The sequence below is a fragment of the Augochlora pura genome, chromosome 4 (assembly GCF_028453695.1).
Source record: "Augochlora pura isolate Apur16 chromosome 4, APUR_v2.2.1, whole genome shotgun sequence".
Taxonomy (NCBI): Eukaryota; Metazoa; Arthropoda; class Insecta; order Hymenoptera; family Halictidae; genus Augochlora; species Augochlora pura.
The window spans coordinates 18,798,461-18,816,532 of NC_135775.1; the positions used below are offsets into that span (position 1 = coordinate 18,798,461).

General features: G+C 38.3%; 1 protein-coding gene across 1 annotated transcript in view; it reads left to right on the plus strand.

Annotated features, from left to right (window-relative positions):
- Positions 1–18,072, plus strand: part of LOC144468457 (dipeptidase 1) — a 185,655-nt gene that overhangs the window by 81,186 nt on the left and 86,397 nt on the right. The window contains exons 3-4 of the mRNA XM_078177922.1: positions 16,273–16,553; positions 17,185–17,341. Coding sequence (XP_078034048.1) covers positions 16,273–16,553; positions 17,185–17,341 — 438 coding nt within the window. The remainder of the gene's footprint in view (positions 1–16,272; positions 16,554–17,184; positions 17,342–18,072) is intronic.

Genomic DNA, 18,072 nt, shown 5'->3' on the forward strand with positions numbered 1-18,072 from the left:
ACGAGATGCATCCCGGGAAGCACGACCTTCTCGTCCGGATGTAATGTTTAGAATTGACACTTTCAGCTCTCCGGAATGCGCGCAATTACAGCTCGAAACAATTTGAAGATTAAAATACTTTCCGCAACACGGATCACGCCGTGTCTTCTCATTTTCCTGGATTTTGTTGCGGCCAGTCGAGTTCTTTCTGCACCGTTAATAAATAGTCTTACAATACAAATTAATAATTGTTTCTAATGGATAATAACAACATTCGCGTATATGAGACGTGAGAATTAATAATTAATCATTATCATCGCTATAAAATTGATATTTTTCAATATAGGAAAGAAACTGTCGCATCATATTTTCTAGAATTTTAAGTATAAATAACAAGACTATGGATTTTATGTATTTTTTACAAAAATAGGTAGGTCAAATTTAAAGCAATGAAGATAATTTTTAGTTTGCAAGGAGACTAAGGCATAGTGTAATCGATATGATTTTGAGAAATGTGGTATAACTGTGTTTATATCGAAATTAATTGTTTAGCAGCCATGTGAGAATATTGTACTAGGTTGCATATGCATCTGGTACTGCAATAACTAGTATACGTACATTATTGTGATATACACGAGTCGTTGACAGCAGTAATAATGTCAGAAAATTTAATTTGTGAATAAATTGAAGGTTTTATAGAATATAATATCATAAAGGACTATTACAACTCTTTTGTGTACTTTCAAGCTTTAACTTGAAATAATGAAGAAAATGAAATGAAACATTTAATTAAATATGGTTTACTAATATTAAATCGACCTAGCGCAAGCATTAATATTAACTGAATGTTAATCTTTATCTTTAAAATTTCGAGACAGTCTTTTAGCGAACACTGAGATAAATGTTATTCAGAAAATAATTACAATATATACTATAGACATAAAAATTAAAAATTTTAATTTTAGTTATTCCAACAACAAATATAATTGTCAAATGGCTACCACGCTATGGTGATTAACACTTATTTGTCCTTAATAGGGCCAGATAAATTTTGTTTTCTGTATTGTCTTCATCTACTTCCGTTCCTAGACTTTAATAACAAAAGAATTCAGTTTAATTCCGCTTTTGAAGAAATTAATAATTTATTAACTTAGCAGATCTTGCGTGGAATTTGTATCACGAGTCTGACTCGTTATTATAGTGCAAGGGGGTTAAACGGTTCACATGGTGATATCAACTTTCGCCGTGATACGTCTCGCTGCTTTAGAAATTAGAACAATGAAATCCAGAGGATCGATGCCCCATGGCGGGCGATAGTTGATCGGATTACTATGAATCGCCGACGCAAGGAAAAACATGAATCGGGTTCGCAATCAATGGATACCGAGCGCGTGGGATTGTCTGCCCAAATAATCTTCAAAAATTGAATGCGCATGTTTACACGCACAAACGCCTTTAATGATTTTCGGCCGGCAACATCGAATCCAGGCCGAATTTAAACTTATTTTACGTGTAAACAGGATGAGTATGGAGGCTTCATTGTTTAACGTCCAGAAAATCGTTCGTGTTCACGGCTCGTTCCACCGATTCGACGCTACACAACAACGCTATCCAACTGAACTAATTAACATGGAACAGGTACACGAAACGCTTTCCTGTCCCGAAAACAAGCGGCGCCGCCGAGTGCGGGGCAGAAAATAAAACATCGGTGCGCATTCCCACGCTACTTTATCTCATTTCGGTGCCCGTAGACAAATAAACGCGGTTGGAGTACCGCCAAATATTTCCGTCAAATCACGGCGTTTGCCGAACGAATTAAAAGACGTATCATGAATCGACGGGGGCTATTTGGTGCCCGCTTTTTCGTGCGCGTTATCACGCATCTCCAGGAATCAATTGGAGATCCGTTGCTATTTACTGAGTCCTCGCTGTGTACTACGAAAATCATGATTTTTTTATCGAAGCATAAAACGATGATATACGTATTTTATTTGATGATATTACATTCGAAAAGCTAAGCTGTGTGACTAGATTATTTTTTTATCATTCGTACGTTCTTTTAATAACATTGAGAAAATGTGATTAATTAATTTCTGGAGCAAATAATTCCATGTATAGGTGACACTTTGGATAAGAGTTACATCTGCAGAGTTAGATAATTCGAAAAAAGTAGGCTGCGAATTCTGATGCAAAGTAAAAGGTTTTCCGTGGAGCCAATTACTGTGGGGTAACCAATAACTGCGTCTTCTGTTTGTTCTCGGGTAAAATTATATTTATCGAATAATACGCATTAAATCCTATGTGCTCAAAAATGAAATAATACAGCAGCAAAAAGGCACAGCAATTGATCGCCCCACAATTTCCAGCTCCACGCTTATTAGGGTTGGTAATACCCTATTACCAACAATAAACATCTGCTCGTGACTGTAGCTTAAAAAAGTAAAAATGACAATTCCTTCTCCGTATCTCAATTTCGATGAATTATTTCGATGAATTGTTTCGCGAATATGTGCCGAGGAATGTCTGATTTGGAAAGGAGTAACAGTCTGAACGAGAAGCACGAGAAGAGGAGATAGAGAAAGAGGGGGGTTGGGCGACTGGTCTGAGGCTAGGAATGAAAACAAGCAGGACTAATTTCTCGCCATCGTGGATCGTTAATCGCTCCAGAATTAAGAGAACGAGCAGACAGCCGGAGATAAAGACTACAGAGAGAGAGAGAGAGAGAGAGAGGGGGGGGCGTAGGCGAAGGAAGGAGAGGGACTTGAAACTACCCCCTGCGCGTGGTGGCTCATCCTTCCCCGGCTCGTCCCACCGTTCCGTTCAACCCCTTCTCGCGCCCGTGCTCTGTCTCAGCTACCCCTTCGAGGCCGGCTTTGTGCGCCGGCGGCGAGCTTTGAATTTACGTCGAGGAGAAATTTATACGAAAACTTGACAATGCACGCTCGGCCTCGGACTAGGTGGGTTCGCTTGGCTTTCAAGTCCTCTTCCCGTTCATTCTCCCTGCCGCGAACGCCGCGCCGGGTGCGCTACCCCGGCCATAGTCCGGGAGGGGTGGCGCCGTGGTGTGTCGGTGCGTCTACGTGCGGGAAAGCGAACGGGTAGAGCAAAAGGTGTCTGGCCTTAGCGATGGACCGGGGGAGACGCTGTTTGCCGGTCGCTCGCCGCGGTTTAAGTCGGACAAATGGCGCGGAGACATGAGTTATCGTCGTCGAACTATTATGGAGACTCGTCGTTTACGACGGCGCCATCCGAGAGACGGCGAACTTCCGGCGCTTCGCCGATGTGTTCCCCGAACAGTAACCTTGGGTAGCGCGACCTCCTGAAAACTATCGACCGGGTGGTCCCTCGGTTCACCGGAATCCCGCGAATTCATCCGAGCGAGATTTAGCTCCTCAACTATCTGCGGCTCTCTCTCTCTGCGTCGATCTTCGACCGGTTTCACTCGAATCGTACTGTCCGATGCAAGAACTTGTTCAGATTCTGTGCTAGCCCCAAGTTCCACGGTCGTATCTTTCGAATTGACGAAATTATAGCTGGCTAGCTCGGCAAGTCTATGTTTGCCCGACGAAGATTGCCCGCGACGAAGAACTTTCGAAATGTTCCAAGACGTTTGTTATTTGTTGGCTTCCTGCTACGTTCCGTACCGAGTTGTTGATGCAGTCAACTGCTTATGTTTCACTTTAGTCATTTATTAGGGACTACTACGGCTTCGAAGAGTTGCGCCGGGTACACGTTTGCGATCTGAGTCGAGGCAATTTAATTAGCTGCCATTTTTATTAAGTTCATTAAAGCAGCTTACCTCGAGCAGAATTTCGTCTTCAAACGGTTCGTCTTTGAAAGATCATCCGTCCATGGCATCATAAATGCAAGACGGGTGTTATTCTCCAAATAATTGTTTCTTATAACCGGGTAATCATTTAATTATAAAATAAAATAACGCGATATTTAAAATAATATTTCTCACAATATTAACTGTTTCTAAAGCGATCATTGTAAGATAAAATAATATGTTGTTCGAGATTATGGAAAATAAAAATAAAGAGTACACTGTCGCGTTCGGGGTGGGCAGCATTCAGTAAAAGGTATTAATAACGACTTCGGGGAACCGTACAAAGACAGCGACCAACGAACGGACAACACGCGAACGCACGACAAGCGGCAACTAATACGTTTAGACGGCTAAAGACCGGAAGTACGTGCAGCTGATGGATCAAAGCGGGAAACCTTTGCCAGACTTAACAGATTCGCATGGTTCTTAGTTCCATTAACTGGCGAGCGCACCTTCCGCCGTAGCCTTACATCCCTTTGTGCGAATCGCAGACACTCGAATGAGATATCGTCTCTCATATCCGCGCGCGCGCCCTTCCCCCTCCCCCACCCCTCGCCCAGGCCTTTAATCTTTGCTCTACTTTCCATAATATTGCCTTCTCGAGGGACAACAGGCAAAAGCCCTGCGAGGGATTCGATGAAATTTCGTAGATTTCCCTGATTCCGGACGAGCGCCGAGTTGCTATCTGTTCCTCGAACTACGTAATCAATTAGGAACGAGTACAGCGGAAACTATTGCGCTGAAACCGATTTCTCGTGCTGCATATTATTGGATCAGTCGGAAAGTTCCGGCAGTTTCGTGATTTTGCTCTACTGCCGTTAGATGTATTCAAATAGCGATAGACGTGGCCGGCTGCGCCAAAAATTTCTGGTCATTTGGTTGCTTGGTCGTATCGCGCGAATCAGCGTCGCAGCAAACTTTGTTCGGATGACACGCAAGAGATAAGGATAGAATTTGATTCGTTATTGCCGTATAAAATGTTCGAACGAATAAAAATCTCTTTAGATAATAATTTAGAAAAGATTTCGTTCGAGTAAGAAAGAATTTATTTGTTATTCGAAGAAATTATTTGTTATTCGAAGAATTTATTTGTAGGGGTATTAATTCAGGAAATGATCGATTAGAATGAAAATTATAGAATACCGTGTTTTTTCTTGGTTTATTGATTAATTTCTTCTATATTAAATTTTTTTTAATTATGTTTGAATAATTTATTCGAAGAATTATTTGAGTAATAAATGAGAGATTATTCAAGTAAATAAATAGAATAATTTCGGGCGAATAATGGAAGATTGTTGTTCGTATGATATATTCGACTAAAAAGAATTCGTGCGAACAATTGTTCTAGATAAATGTTTATTCGAAGCATTTGGAACAATGCCCAACTCTGGTGCAAATGCAGTCTTTTAATAGCTTATTATTGAACTCTGGAATTTATATACACAGGAAACAAGGGCCAGTGAAACACAGCACGGTGAAAATATCAGAAAATTTTGGAAACTCGATCTCATTATTGATTGTATTAATAAATGTTTATTCTTAACGAAGCTCCGCAATTTCCTCGTCGCGCATGTTATTAACAAATAATAACAGTAATGTTTCCAAATAGATATTTACAGAATTGTCACAACAAAAATTAAACGACGACATCTCATCGTAAAAGAAAAAATCATGGCTACGTATTATTATAATTGTTAAACATCATGTTAGAACAATTTCAGGTTCGAAACCGTATTAATTTTGTCACAAAGTTTTTATGTAAATCAACTTGTGTCACCTACGGCGTGTAAAAAAACTTTGGCTGACAATGAAGGCCGTTTGTTAGGGGACCTCATGCGTAGGGGATGTTAGGCGAAGACGTCGATTGACAGGATGCATTTTCCTCGCTGCATACTACACGAATTGCAGCGAGGAAATGGGGCCGCAAAAGCGGCGGAGAATTTATATCGCGAGTTTGGCAAAAGTGCTGTTTTGGAAAGAACATGTCGGTGATCGTTTGCGAAGTTCAGTGGTAGAAGTTTGAGCTAAGAAGATGAACCCCGTTCCGGAAGGCCGTCCAAAGCCGATGATGATGTTCTGAAGACGATTTTGAACCAAGATCCATTACATTGTCCGCGGGTCGGTACAAAAGATGTTAAGCGTCGCTCAACAAACAATTTCCAAGTTAGACTATGTTACAAGAAGGTATATTAAATGAAAAACTAGAACCTTTTTGTTCATTGAGAAGTCGGATAATATTTCTGATTAATTTTCTGTCTTATATTTATTTGATTAACGATAGCGAAATACTCCAAGTAATTTATTTTAGAATATTATATTTTACATATTTTATATTTCAAATAATATTTAAAATGTTTCAAATTTTAAGTTTTAAAATATTTTATTTTATGAGATTTTATGAGATTCTATGAGGTTATATATTTTGTTATTTTCAATGCTGAAGTACCATAATTAGAGAATATATATGTAGTAAGCAAGAACAATAGTGTAATACCAGAATTATTGTAGAGAATAATATAATTAATACATAACGCAAAATTGACTTAAATTTTAGACATCACATTTGATTTGCAACGAATATTTTATTTAAATTCTAGTGCTTATACTCGACATAAAAGATATCGTGTATTAAAAAATAAAACTGTGCGAACTTTAAATTGACGTAATAAATTGCAGGGAAAATTGAATCTCGTAAGACGGGAAATAATTGAATAACAAGCCATTTTAATATCCCCGCGGCATCCCCGGAAATGTCCAACTTTTACGAAAAAAAAAAAGAACTTAGAAGCTCATAAAAGAATTAGCAGATGATCGAAGTTTCTGTACACAGAGTCCCTTTGCATGTCGCCCCCGTTTTACGGTTGAGTTCGGCGAATGTCCCGCGGGCACCACAAGTTCAACCATAGAAACTAGTTTTAAAGAATTTTTAATTAATGAATCTACCTTCGCGGAAACTCTATAACGACGGTAACACGTGGGCCTTTAATAACCATTTACGAGTCCGCCGACGACCGTTCCTTAATTACCGTAACAGTCGATGGTCGACAAAAAAAAAAAGACCGACGGCGAACTGTATAAACAAAAAATGATTAACCAACCGAGGATTACCGGGGGAGGGACAGGCGTGTAAAAAAAAATTAAGAACGACTCCCTCGCAGGCGAATTCACCGGCGGGGCGTAAACGAAAACAAATATTTTCGTGATGAATAAAACATTCGCGAAATTGTTGACATTCAAACTGTTACAATTTCGCGGAGAAAGAATGGCGCCAGCAACAAGTTTCGACTCTAATTCACATGCAAATGAATTGTAAACAGTTTCGTATAGCAGCGTGTACACAGTATTCCATTATTCAAATTCCTTTTGTTTACAATCGCTACGCAAATATAATTTATTTATACGCTGCAGCAACGCCCTTGATAATTTCGTTATTATCGACAAAATTTTTCGTTTCATCCGATTAATTATTCGTCAATTAGAGGTGAGTTTAATCATTTAAACCCGCTTCGTAGCGGTGGTAACGGATACGACTTCCGCGTTTTTTTGCAATGTTTCGTCGTTGATTATAAGAAGCGACTGGCATGCGAAAAAATATCAGGCGGGCCAGAACAATGAACGTTTTCATGCAACAAATTGGAGGCCGCAATGCAACCGTGGAAACTTTCTGAATGTTGCCACAAGGGTTAGTACGCTCTGATAAGTGGATAAAGTTATAACTGTGAATAATTACGATGCAGTAATTATTTCGCCTTTACTCGCCTGCCCCGATGCCTGAGCGATGTTGACACACATTTCCGAAAATGGGACACATCTTAACACGTAATTGGCAAAGTTTTATAAAATACGTTTACTAAAAGTCAAATGTAACATGTAATCTACCCACCTAACCGAATTCGTAGGATTGGGCTATTAAAACTGCGGTTTGTTTGAAATATTGTAATTATAGAACAAAAGTAACGCTGTACCGATGTACGATAAAATATTTAGAAATATTTTGGAAAAAGTATTCATCTATATATCTGATCTGCATTTTTCATTCTTCCGTGTGTTTAATTCTGAGCAAAATGTGACGAACCACAAAAATACTCTTTAAATTATTTGATCTCATTTTTCGTATTGTATTCGTATTGCATAAATATAAATTGATATTCCATTACTCGTACTAATATTCTAATAAAACTTACAAAAATGATGGTAGATCCAGGATGCAATAAATACCAGAAATTGGACATTGAGAGAGTTAATGAGTTCGCCGAACTGAACTTTCCCCGGTGTCTTTTAATGGACGCACGTTCCGGGACGAACGGGTCGAAGTAAGCAACGGCCAGAACGAAGAATAGTTTCGCAGCCGTAACGAAACTTGGGCCACCCGCGGACACAAATTGTTCGGCCACACGCCCTCGGACAGAGGAGCACGGGTTGGTTCAACCGCATAGAAAACCCGGAAGCGAGGGTGTACGTGATGTCACATCGATGCTGAATATTCCGGTTTCCAAAGCGTGCACGGAGAATTCCGTAGCCTGGCCCGAGGAATATCTGTCGGCGAAGTTTCATCTTGTTCCCTCGTTAACGCGTGGCGATGTGCCAGTAACAAGGAAGAGGAAGTAGCAGTAACCGTGAGGCGGCGGCGGCGGCTTGCGGAGAGGGTCGGACGGTAGTATCGGCGCGAAGCTATCCGGCGGATCAGGAAACCTCGAAGGGACGGACGAAGACAGCCAGGGCACATTCAAAACTTCGAAAGTTCGGCGGAACGAGAGTTCGCGGTTTCGCTCCCGAAAGATTTCGAAATGAGCACATTATCGCCGAGCTGATGGCTTCATTTGAGTATCATGCGCTCCGGGGATGCTCTGGGATCAGTTTGGAACAGAACTCGAGATTATTTTAACGTGCCCGGAGACGGAACGATGAACGACGGGGGCAATGTGCTGTCGTAACCAGATTGAAATTCTTCCAATAATTTCGGGATAGTTTTATTAGCTTTACAATGACGTGGTTGAATGAAAGAAAGATTAAAAAATAATGAAACAGTTAGAAAAGGATGAGTTATGAAAGAGAATTATGGTGCATAATACTAAGCTCACATGTTGTTGATAGAGTTTTTGAGACAACGAACGCCATATTTCATTAATATGTTTTATAAAACCATAATTCTATGTTTAATACTTCTATAGACAGTTATTTAATTCTCCACCGTCACACTTCCTATATCAAACGCGTACAGTCGTTTAGTATTCGTACAGCTTTGAAAACAGAATAATTACTCTATAATTGGTCCGAGAAATGTAATTATTTTTGGTATATTAGAGAGAATAGTTTACTAAACAATGGCTAAATACTCATTTTTAAACATTGCAATTGATTGATGCGACAAAAGAATTACAAACTGATGTTTTCTCAACTATTTTATCTGAACCTATAACGAAAATTTAAAAAATGCATGTCGTAGGTCCCGGTATTTATGTGCCTATTAAAAATTGAATTGTGAAGAGCGACAATAAATCTATTGACGTCAAAAGGCTAACGCCGCTAGAATTTCGTTAATTCATCAATCAAGGTTCTCTCGCACGCAGAACGCTCTAACTATGCGCGATTACCTTTGGAAACAAAAGAAGATGTAAATTGTGGTACATAAGCCGTCGGATATTCTAATAGCAAAAGTCCAGGCAGTCAAAGCGCCTTTATTGTATTCTTTTATATGAATGACGAACGGACATTTATTGAGATTTCGCTTGGCTTTTATTGTGGTAGGCGCCTGAATAAATGAATTTATTAACACGTCGAGTGGCGCGTTAAATTCGCGTGACTGTTCATTCGCGACCCCTCTGGAACCGCCAATGGGGCAACGTTGTAGCATCGATTATACACGTGAGTTTGTAAAACAATATCGCGATATTTATTATAAAACTATCGTATCATTAGCTCAAAGAAATGTAACACAATTATTGTTCATACTTAAAGCTTCAGTTGAAAAACTTTATTTTTATGAAATTGCTTCTAATAATTATTTTAAATGCTATTCAAATAACTACTTGTTGTCTAGGACTCAAAATAGCACTTGAAATAATTATAAAATAAAATAATAGATTATTTCTAATACCGTTATTACAAATAACTATAAAATAAGGTAAAATGTCGGATATTTCGCATAATGTATCGAACGTGCCCAGGTCTGCTCGCAAGCCAGCCAACTCGATGGTCATTTCGTTTCTTTGGATATAATAATAATAAAGACATTGCAGCGAGGAACGGCAGCAACTTTCCAGACGACCTAATAGAATAGTGTGGATACACGTTACATTAAAAACGCCGTAACTCTGTATGAAGAATCGTTCCCGTCGCGGCTGCATCATGATTTCCGGCGACGGGGGCCGCGATGGGTGTATACGGCAGGCGACGAAGTTGAAAGAACCTGGCACTTCGAACATCGACGAAACTTTTATCTGGCTGACGTACAGCTCTGTGTCTCTTCGGCCGTGTATACAGCAGTGGCGAGTTTCCTGTATTTATGGCGCACAATAATGCGGATGCACAGGGATGCGAAGTTTCTAGTGGTACGTACGTATGCAGAAGAAGCCCGAGAACCGCCGGTCCGAGAGGGTAGGGGCGGGCGGGGGGCTGCTCGAGCGGGAGAGGCACGAGGGTGGAGAGCTCGGCTCGAATGAAACCGGGATTTCCTTGCCTTCTCCAGCTTACAATGCAACCCTAAACTGCAAGAGTTACCGACGAAATTACCTATGCGGTGAAAGGCCCCGACAATTTGTGCGTATAACTCGATGACTCGTTAATCTTCTCCCACCCCCGTACACCGGCTGTACGGGGTGTTTCTGAAATCGTTGCGCGACCGCACGCGAGATGAATTCTCGCCGGGTGACAGAGCAACGCGGAAGGAATTCGGGTGTTTAGCAAAATTGTGGAGTTTTACGTTTCCGTCAAAAGCGCGCGCGAATTGTGGAACTGCCACCGACGCGGCGAAAAAGTACGCGAACACCTCTTTAAACGGCGTAACTGTTTTTTTTTTAGAACTGGACCACGCGACTTGAACTTTTCCTAGGTGTTAAAGGGACTTGTTTTACCGTACAGTCACTAAAATACTTTTTTTTATTTAAATTTTCCTATTACTTGGAATGAGAGAAACGGTCTCTCGTTTTTCAACTTTTCTGTCCGAATCTGGAACGAAAATGTAAAAAATGCGATTCGTTGATCTCGGTAACTTATGCGTGTATCGAAAATTTCGTCGAAATCGGTTGACGTTATTATGAGTTACGATCCTGTGAATTGTAGTTTTTTACGGATTTTATGTAAAAGTTGGGAATTCACATCCTTTAATGGCTATGCCTTGACTATGCGTCATCCGATTTTATTAAAATTTGTAGTGCAAAATTATATAAAACAATAAGTATGCATAATATAAGTAATCAATTTGATTATTACTTAAGTTATATTTAAAGTTTAAAAAATAATACTTCAAAAATTGAAACTAAAGTATTTAATGCGTTATTACGTTCTAAAGGAAGTTTAATTCGTCAAATTTATAGTTTGTTGTAAATCCGAGAAAGAGTAATTAAAAGGCTGTGGATCTTTATGTAAAATAAAAATAATATTCATAGACTGCAAATAGCATGAGTTCAATAGAAAATTCTTTCTTTTTTTGAATAACTATTTCGAGTCAAAAATAATACATCATTTTTAGAAATGCATCAAATCCGCAGATTAGTAGTTAATAATGCAACCGATGCACCTACTATACAATGATAATATCTTATAATTAATAACTAAAGTATTACATAAGAAATGCATTTATTCTTGTACACAAAAATCCTCAATTGAACTTCCTAAAGTAAGAATTGGTTATTTACTCATTACTAGACTATGCGAAATAACAATTTCTGTTTGTAATATACAAAGATTAGTACTAAACAGAAATTTATATCTATCGTTATGCCTTTTAATGCATTTACAAACTGTAAAATGAAAATTGCAAAGGAAACAAGAATATTGACAAGTTGGTCAATCTATAATTATATTCTTACATAAAAAAAGGAATTATTTTAAATGTATTGTGAAGTTCATAGTGCACTTGGAACAAAGATCTGTATATATCTCCCATTTTCTGGTTATGTCATGTAAACTCAACACCGTTCCAGTTACACCGCAATTTCGCAAACACCCTGTACATTGTTACGTAATCTAGAAACTGTGCTGCAAGTGCAGGTCTCTGTAATCAAATGAGAAGATTAAGATGTAAAATAAAGCAGTCGTGGATTATAATGATTCTCAAGGGGTCTCCGGTATCGCGCAAGCGCACTGCTGGTTTCAACGCTAATGCCTGCGATACAGTCACTTTATCTACTTCTCTTTGTACGACTTAAATAATTTTCGATTATTCCAATTCTATCTGTTATTAGTAAGAATGAGTATATAAAACCTTACAATTATACACATGAAACAATAATGTATCATGTTAGATAACAATTTTTATCTCATAATATAATGCTCTTTTCATTTGAGTCGTTTTTATCAAAATCAATTCACGCACAATGATTCAGCAAGTGGTAATTTATAGCTAAAAGTGAATTTTTCAAATATATTAGTAAAAATAATTATGAGGAATTATAATTATTTCACAATAATTATAAATTTTAATATTAGGAGAAATGAATTGATCAAACACAAAACAATGATACACCTGAAGAATTCAAAAATATTATTGTACTAAATTCTAGTTATTCAAATAATTATGGAACGAAATAAATTCAATATAACTTCATTATCTCAATCAATACATGGTATTTTTATTTTGCATAAAAATTCACAGTCTAGGTGTAAAAAATGTTCAAAAATTGCTGCCTTTGCAAAAAGAACACATTCGTCGAATTAATGATCGCCGAACTCTCCAAATATTCCATCTATATAAAAAACAATAGTAAGTGCATTCGCAAAATTGATCTTCCATTTCTATCGTACCTATACAAACAAACTTTTATATAAATTATAACTACTTATATCTTTTCAACAAAGCCCTATCGAACATAGACATTCGCAAGAACATTGCTCACCTATTTGACCCCGGTGACCCACAGTACAGGTTCATCCTCAACCATTCCGGCCACTCTGTACATCCGCGACTTCATAACATTATATCTGGCGCCGAGACAAATTCGCTGACCCACTATACCGCGACCATAAACCTTGAAAAAAAAAGAAGAACGCCGAAATAATTGAAGCCGCAAAAAGCGAATATCCTGTACCACCGTGCCATCGGATGACCTAACTCGGCGAAGTCGAGATCCGCGAAAGGACGGCGCGTTGCCCCGAAAAGCAGGCGCGTTTACGCGTCGCCTCGTAAATATAAAAGCAGCACGGGATCGCGCGTCGCTTGTTCTAGAGGGTGGAACTCTCTCTCTCTCTCTCTCTCTCCCTGTACATGTCGGCCCGATAAAAGTTTCCACGGGGCTAAGAGTGTTAGGCGGACGACGGCGTGGAGGGGTGTCGAAGACATGCGTGGAAAATCCGCTCCGAGTTTTGCTCCACTTTATGCGAGTTCGGATAAGTGCGAGGAAAAGTTCCACGGTGTCTGCAATGCGTCTCAGCAGAACGCCCTGGAAGATATCCCGTTGGCAGAGTGCGGCAGTGTTACGCCGGTTGCCATATTTTTTCAACGGGCGTGAAACAGCTGCTGCTCGCTGCTGCTACCGTTGCTGCTTGCTACCGCTGCTGCTGCCACCGCTGCCGCCGCTGCTGCTGCTGCTACCGCCACCGGTGCTGCTCGTGCGAGGCCACGCTTTGCTCTGCATCCCTCTGTAATCCACTTTTTAACGGATAGTTAAATACTCGTTACCGGCCTGGCTTTCGAACTCTCCCAATCCACTTACCCGTATCGGGTATTCGCACTCCTCTGTTTGACTTCGCGAGAAGGGAACAGCAGTGCTTGCGCGCGCCAGCGGTATTTTAATCTCGAATGTTTTCCGCGGCCGGTTTGTTTTAACCGGAACGCCGCTGCTCGCCGAATAATGCGCCGGAACACAAGCAGAATTTTGAAACCATTAACCCGGTATTAAGGAGCATTGATTCCGTCGCAAAATTGAAACAAAAGCGGCACGGACCGCTGGCATACTTGTTATACATATAATATTGTACCCGTGGCAGACCGGATCGCGGGATATTCAAAATGATCCCTGTATTATTTTAATTACGCTTTCGTTAGCGTTATAAATAAGAGAGTGCATTGTTTGCCGTAGTTATCAGTAGACCCCGGTTGAAAAGATTCGAGAATTCGTTTGCTTTATTTTAATTGTGAAATGAATTTGAACGGCGGAACGTTGGTAGGTGCTGATCATTTTATTCGATTGTTCGGAACGTAAAGTTGTTTCGCAGAAGAATTTCATTTTCGAAAGGTGTTGAGAGAGAGCGTTGGATTCAATATTTTGCCAGATAAAAACAGGATTTCTGTGAGAATAAGATTTCAACGTTACCGGAAAAATGTTAGAAAATTGTAGGACAATACATTATTAGATTGTAATATTTTCTCGTAAAGAAACGGAGTTATTTTAATTATTACTATCTATTATTGTTATTATAATTAATTACAATAATGAAATAAAATTACATTATATCATAAGAATTCGATTTCTTATCTGTATATTATTAGAATAACTTTCAATTGAGATTTAAAAATGATTGGGCAGGAACATTGAGAAATTATAAAATCTGAAAACCTGTTTAATGTTTGCACCACGTCAACAATTAACCAACAACGTCTTAATTTGTACAACAAGAAAATTATTAACGCTAGACTGCGCATCGTTATGCAAACTAAAAATATTCTATATCGAGTATAAGAGATAAAAATATAAAATGTCTCATGCCAGAAATTTCAATTGCTTAAAATAATGTAATGATTATTTCAGATTCATTTAGAATTTTTTTACTCTTTTGTATGTCGCGTGTTCATTTTTATCGTAAATGTATGCAATCCGCAGTCTTGTACTTGATAATACAAACGAGAAAACACATTATCTTACTCAAGATGCTTGAAACTCAAGCGATTTAGAAAGAAACAAGAAGGACTGTTAAAGAAACAAGAATTTCTTACAAGCAAAACAATGATTACGCTGAAAGCATTTTCTGCGACCATTCACGGCTTCAGTAAAATGGTTTCAAATTGGTTCCGTTGCTTGCAACCTTTTTACGGCTTAATAAAAGAGTTCGTGATAATATATTTACTTTAATAGACACTGAGACTATATTAATTGTCATTATAAATGTATTATAGTTACTATAGTATTCTAAGCATATTTATCTAAATATACCATAATTTGCCTTCTTTCGTATATAATTGTTATATTTAACCCTCCACAGATTTTATTCTATTAAAAATGCTGAGAATTACTTACATAATTAATTCAACGACTTGAATATTTTAGATTTCCGTTTAAAAAACCACAATAAAAATGAACTCGTTCCAAAATTACATCCCCGAGACATCGTGCGATTTGCGAAGCCTTTCATCGCGGTTTCCCCTTTCACAAAAACCTCCGTTTACAATAGTATCTGCCCGGTGCCATTCATATGTTTTTCCAAATGGAGAATAATATACAGAGAATCTGAATAAAGAACTGTCGACGAAGTGCTTGCCTAGATTATCGGATATCAAAAGGCTCGCTGCGAGCATTTCGTTTGTGCGCGTGTTATCGATTTACAAAGTTGCGTTGCCGCATAAAGCGCGAATCTGTAGTCACCATATGGATTTCACAGACAAAATTCGAAGAGAAACCCGTTGGTTGGCGAAATACGAACAATTTCGAACGCCGTTTATCCGAATATTTTGAAAGAATACCATAAGCCTGCTGAACTGTTAATTCAATTCTGTAGTGTTTGTCATTTGTAAACTAGCTGTGATGCGATAATAGCCACCTAACCATTTTGCACTGGTACGTTGAATTTACAAATGAAATCAATTACGGTAGAATCCGTTTTATCCGAATTGAGTTATAGTCAGCGTCGGTTATCCGAAATCACAACTGGACCTCCATTATCTAAATTGTTCGAATAAACGAGCGATAAATAAACGGTAATCGGTTCTTCTAAATTAAGTTTAATTCTTCTGTCATCAAAAGCTAAAATCCCACCATTAGGAAACCTTATTTTCTTCTCGTATTTATATAATATTATATTATTATGTTATACTAATTTTAATAAAACGATAAAATATAAACAAATATCTATATATATTATTACTAATAAATGCCAGTACTCATTGCTAGTCCACATGGACCCCACGTCGGTAATTTTCATTCACATAAGTACTGTCATTATTAAAATAAAATATGCATAACAGAAATTAAAATTCATCATCTTAAAATAATTACGACCGTACCTGTGAAAGAAATCGTAGCGCAAAGGTGTTTAGGCGTGAAAATAGTAATTTTAAGGTTAACAAGAGCAATTCGGTATTTTTGTTACAGACGACGTGCCTAACAGAACTGCCAGACGTGGCACCGTGCAACGGCACAGTGCGACTACCACCGCCCTGCGAAGACTCCCCCAGCAGCGGAAGCAGCAAAGATTGCAGGGAAGAAAGTCCTCGTAGAAGATGCCGCGTCTTAGCGCCAATCCTGTTGCTAGTTGCGGCTCTGCTTCTCGGAGGACTTTGTCTACCATTACTTCTACAATCCGCGCCTGTTACACACCAGCAAAGGCTGGACGTGATCAGGAGGATTCTCACTGAAGTGCCTCTGATCGATGGGTAAGATTCATTGAGTTATCGAACGCGTGATTGAAGAGTCAAGTGAAGAGAGTAAGGAACGTCCATTATTCGTGATTTCATGCGTCGTGGAACATTTTGTTCGCGATGACTCTCCAGCGGACGCGTGAGAAAAGATCAGGGAGAATTGTTAGTTGGCTAGTCTAATACGTATTGTTTTATAACAATGACACTTTTATATTTTGTACAATTTTTATCATAATATATATTTAAATGAAGAATGTACCTCTCAAAATTTTCCATCGAGTAAATTTTATTTTTATTTATTTTATTATATCAATAATAGTTAACGAGAAAACAACCAGTTAACTTAATTGTTAAATTAAATAATATCGCTCTGTAAAAATCAGTATTCTTTTCATTAAACTCGTATTTAAAAGCATTTTTAAATTATTTTTCTATCCAAGTTAAAAATTGCTTGGAACGAAGTATTGTTTTATAAATTCAAACTTATCGATTTCGGCTATAATTATTGCAACAAGAAAATCTGTTTAAAATATTATCTGTTACGGAATGTTTCCAATTCTTGAGGAGACTTCGATTGGAAATTTTCGTAATGGAGTTTTGAACTGAAGCAAATAATTACCAACCGTTCCGCGGACTTTTGTTTCAGGCACAACGATTTGCCCTGGAACGTCAGAAAGTTCGTACACAATCAGCTCGGCGAGGTTAATCTGAGCAGCGACCTCGGCAGGGTTGATCCTTGGGCCAGATCAACCTGGAGTCACACAGACATTCCTAGATTACGTGCTGGTCTTGTCGGTGCACAGGTGAGCGCAAAATAACATCACCCTCCCCCCCAGTACCTCCGCCTTTTTCGCTCATCTCTAATTGTAATTTAACTCGCCGGGGACGCAATCTCTTCGTTTAATTACGCCGAGTTAATTTAGCGTTATTGTTTCGTAGTTTCTATAAACTTTATAACCAGCCCGTGACACTACGCACCTATCCCCCTTTGAACGCGTCCCTTGAATCAGGACTCCGCGGAGTTCGCATCGTTGGCAGAAAATTAAAAGCCAATTAGCGAAACATTTTGCATTTTGAATAAATTATATTTAACAACAACGATAAACGCGCTATCTTCGTTCGAGAAAAAAATAGAAAATTTACGTATAGAGATGTACTAAGGTTATTAATGATTATCAGAATTATATAAAATTGAAGTAAAACGAGGAAACTAATCATAAAATGTATAAAAACGATATTAATATTTTATAAAAGTTTTAACTAATAATAGTCGTTAATAAAGAAAGAATAAATCAAGTGCAACAGTCCAAAACTCTTATTTTTATACCACTAAACGATTGATAATGTTTAATAGAATAAAGACAGACTTATAACATAACAAAAATAAAAGGAAGTAATACAATTTCGGTTCTTTTAAATCTTATTAAAACGTCAATGTACGTGGATGCATTAAAATTATTAAGTAATGAAAAAATATATAAACAGCCATAATTTAATTATTTAATTGAAACTGTCATACAGAATATTGCGAAGA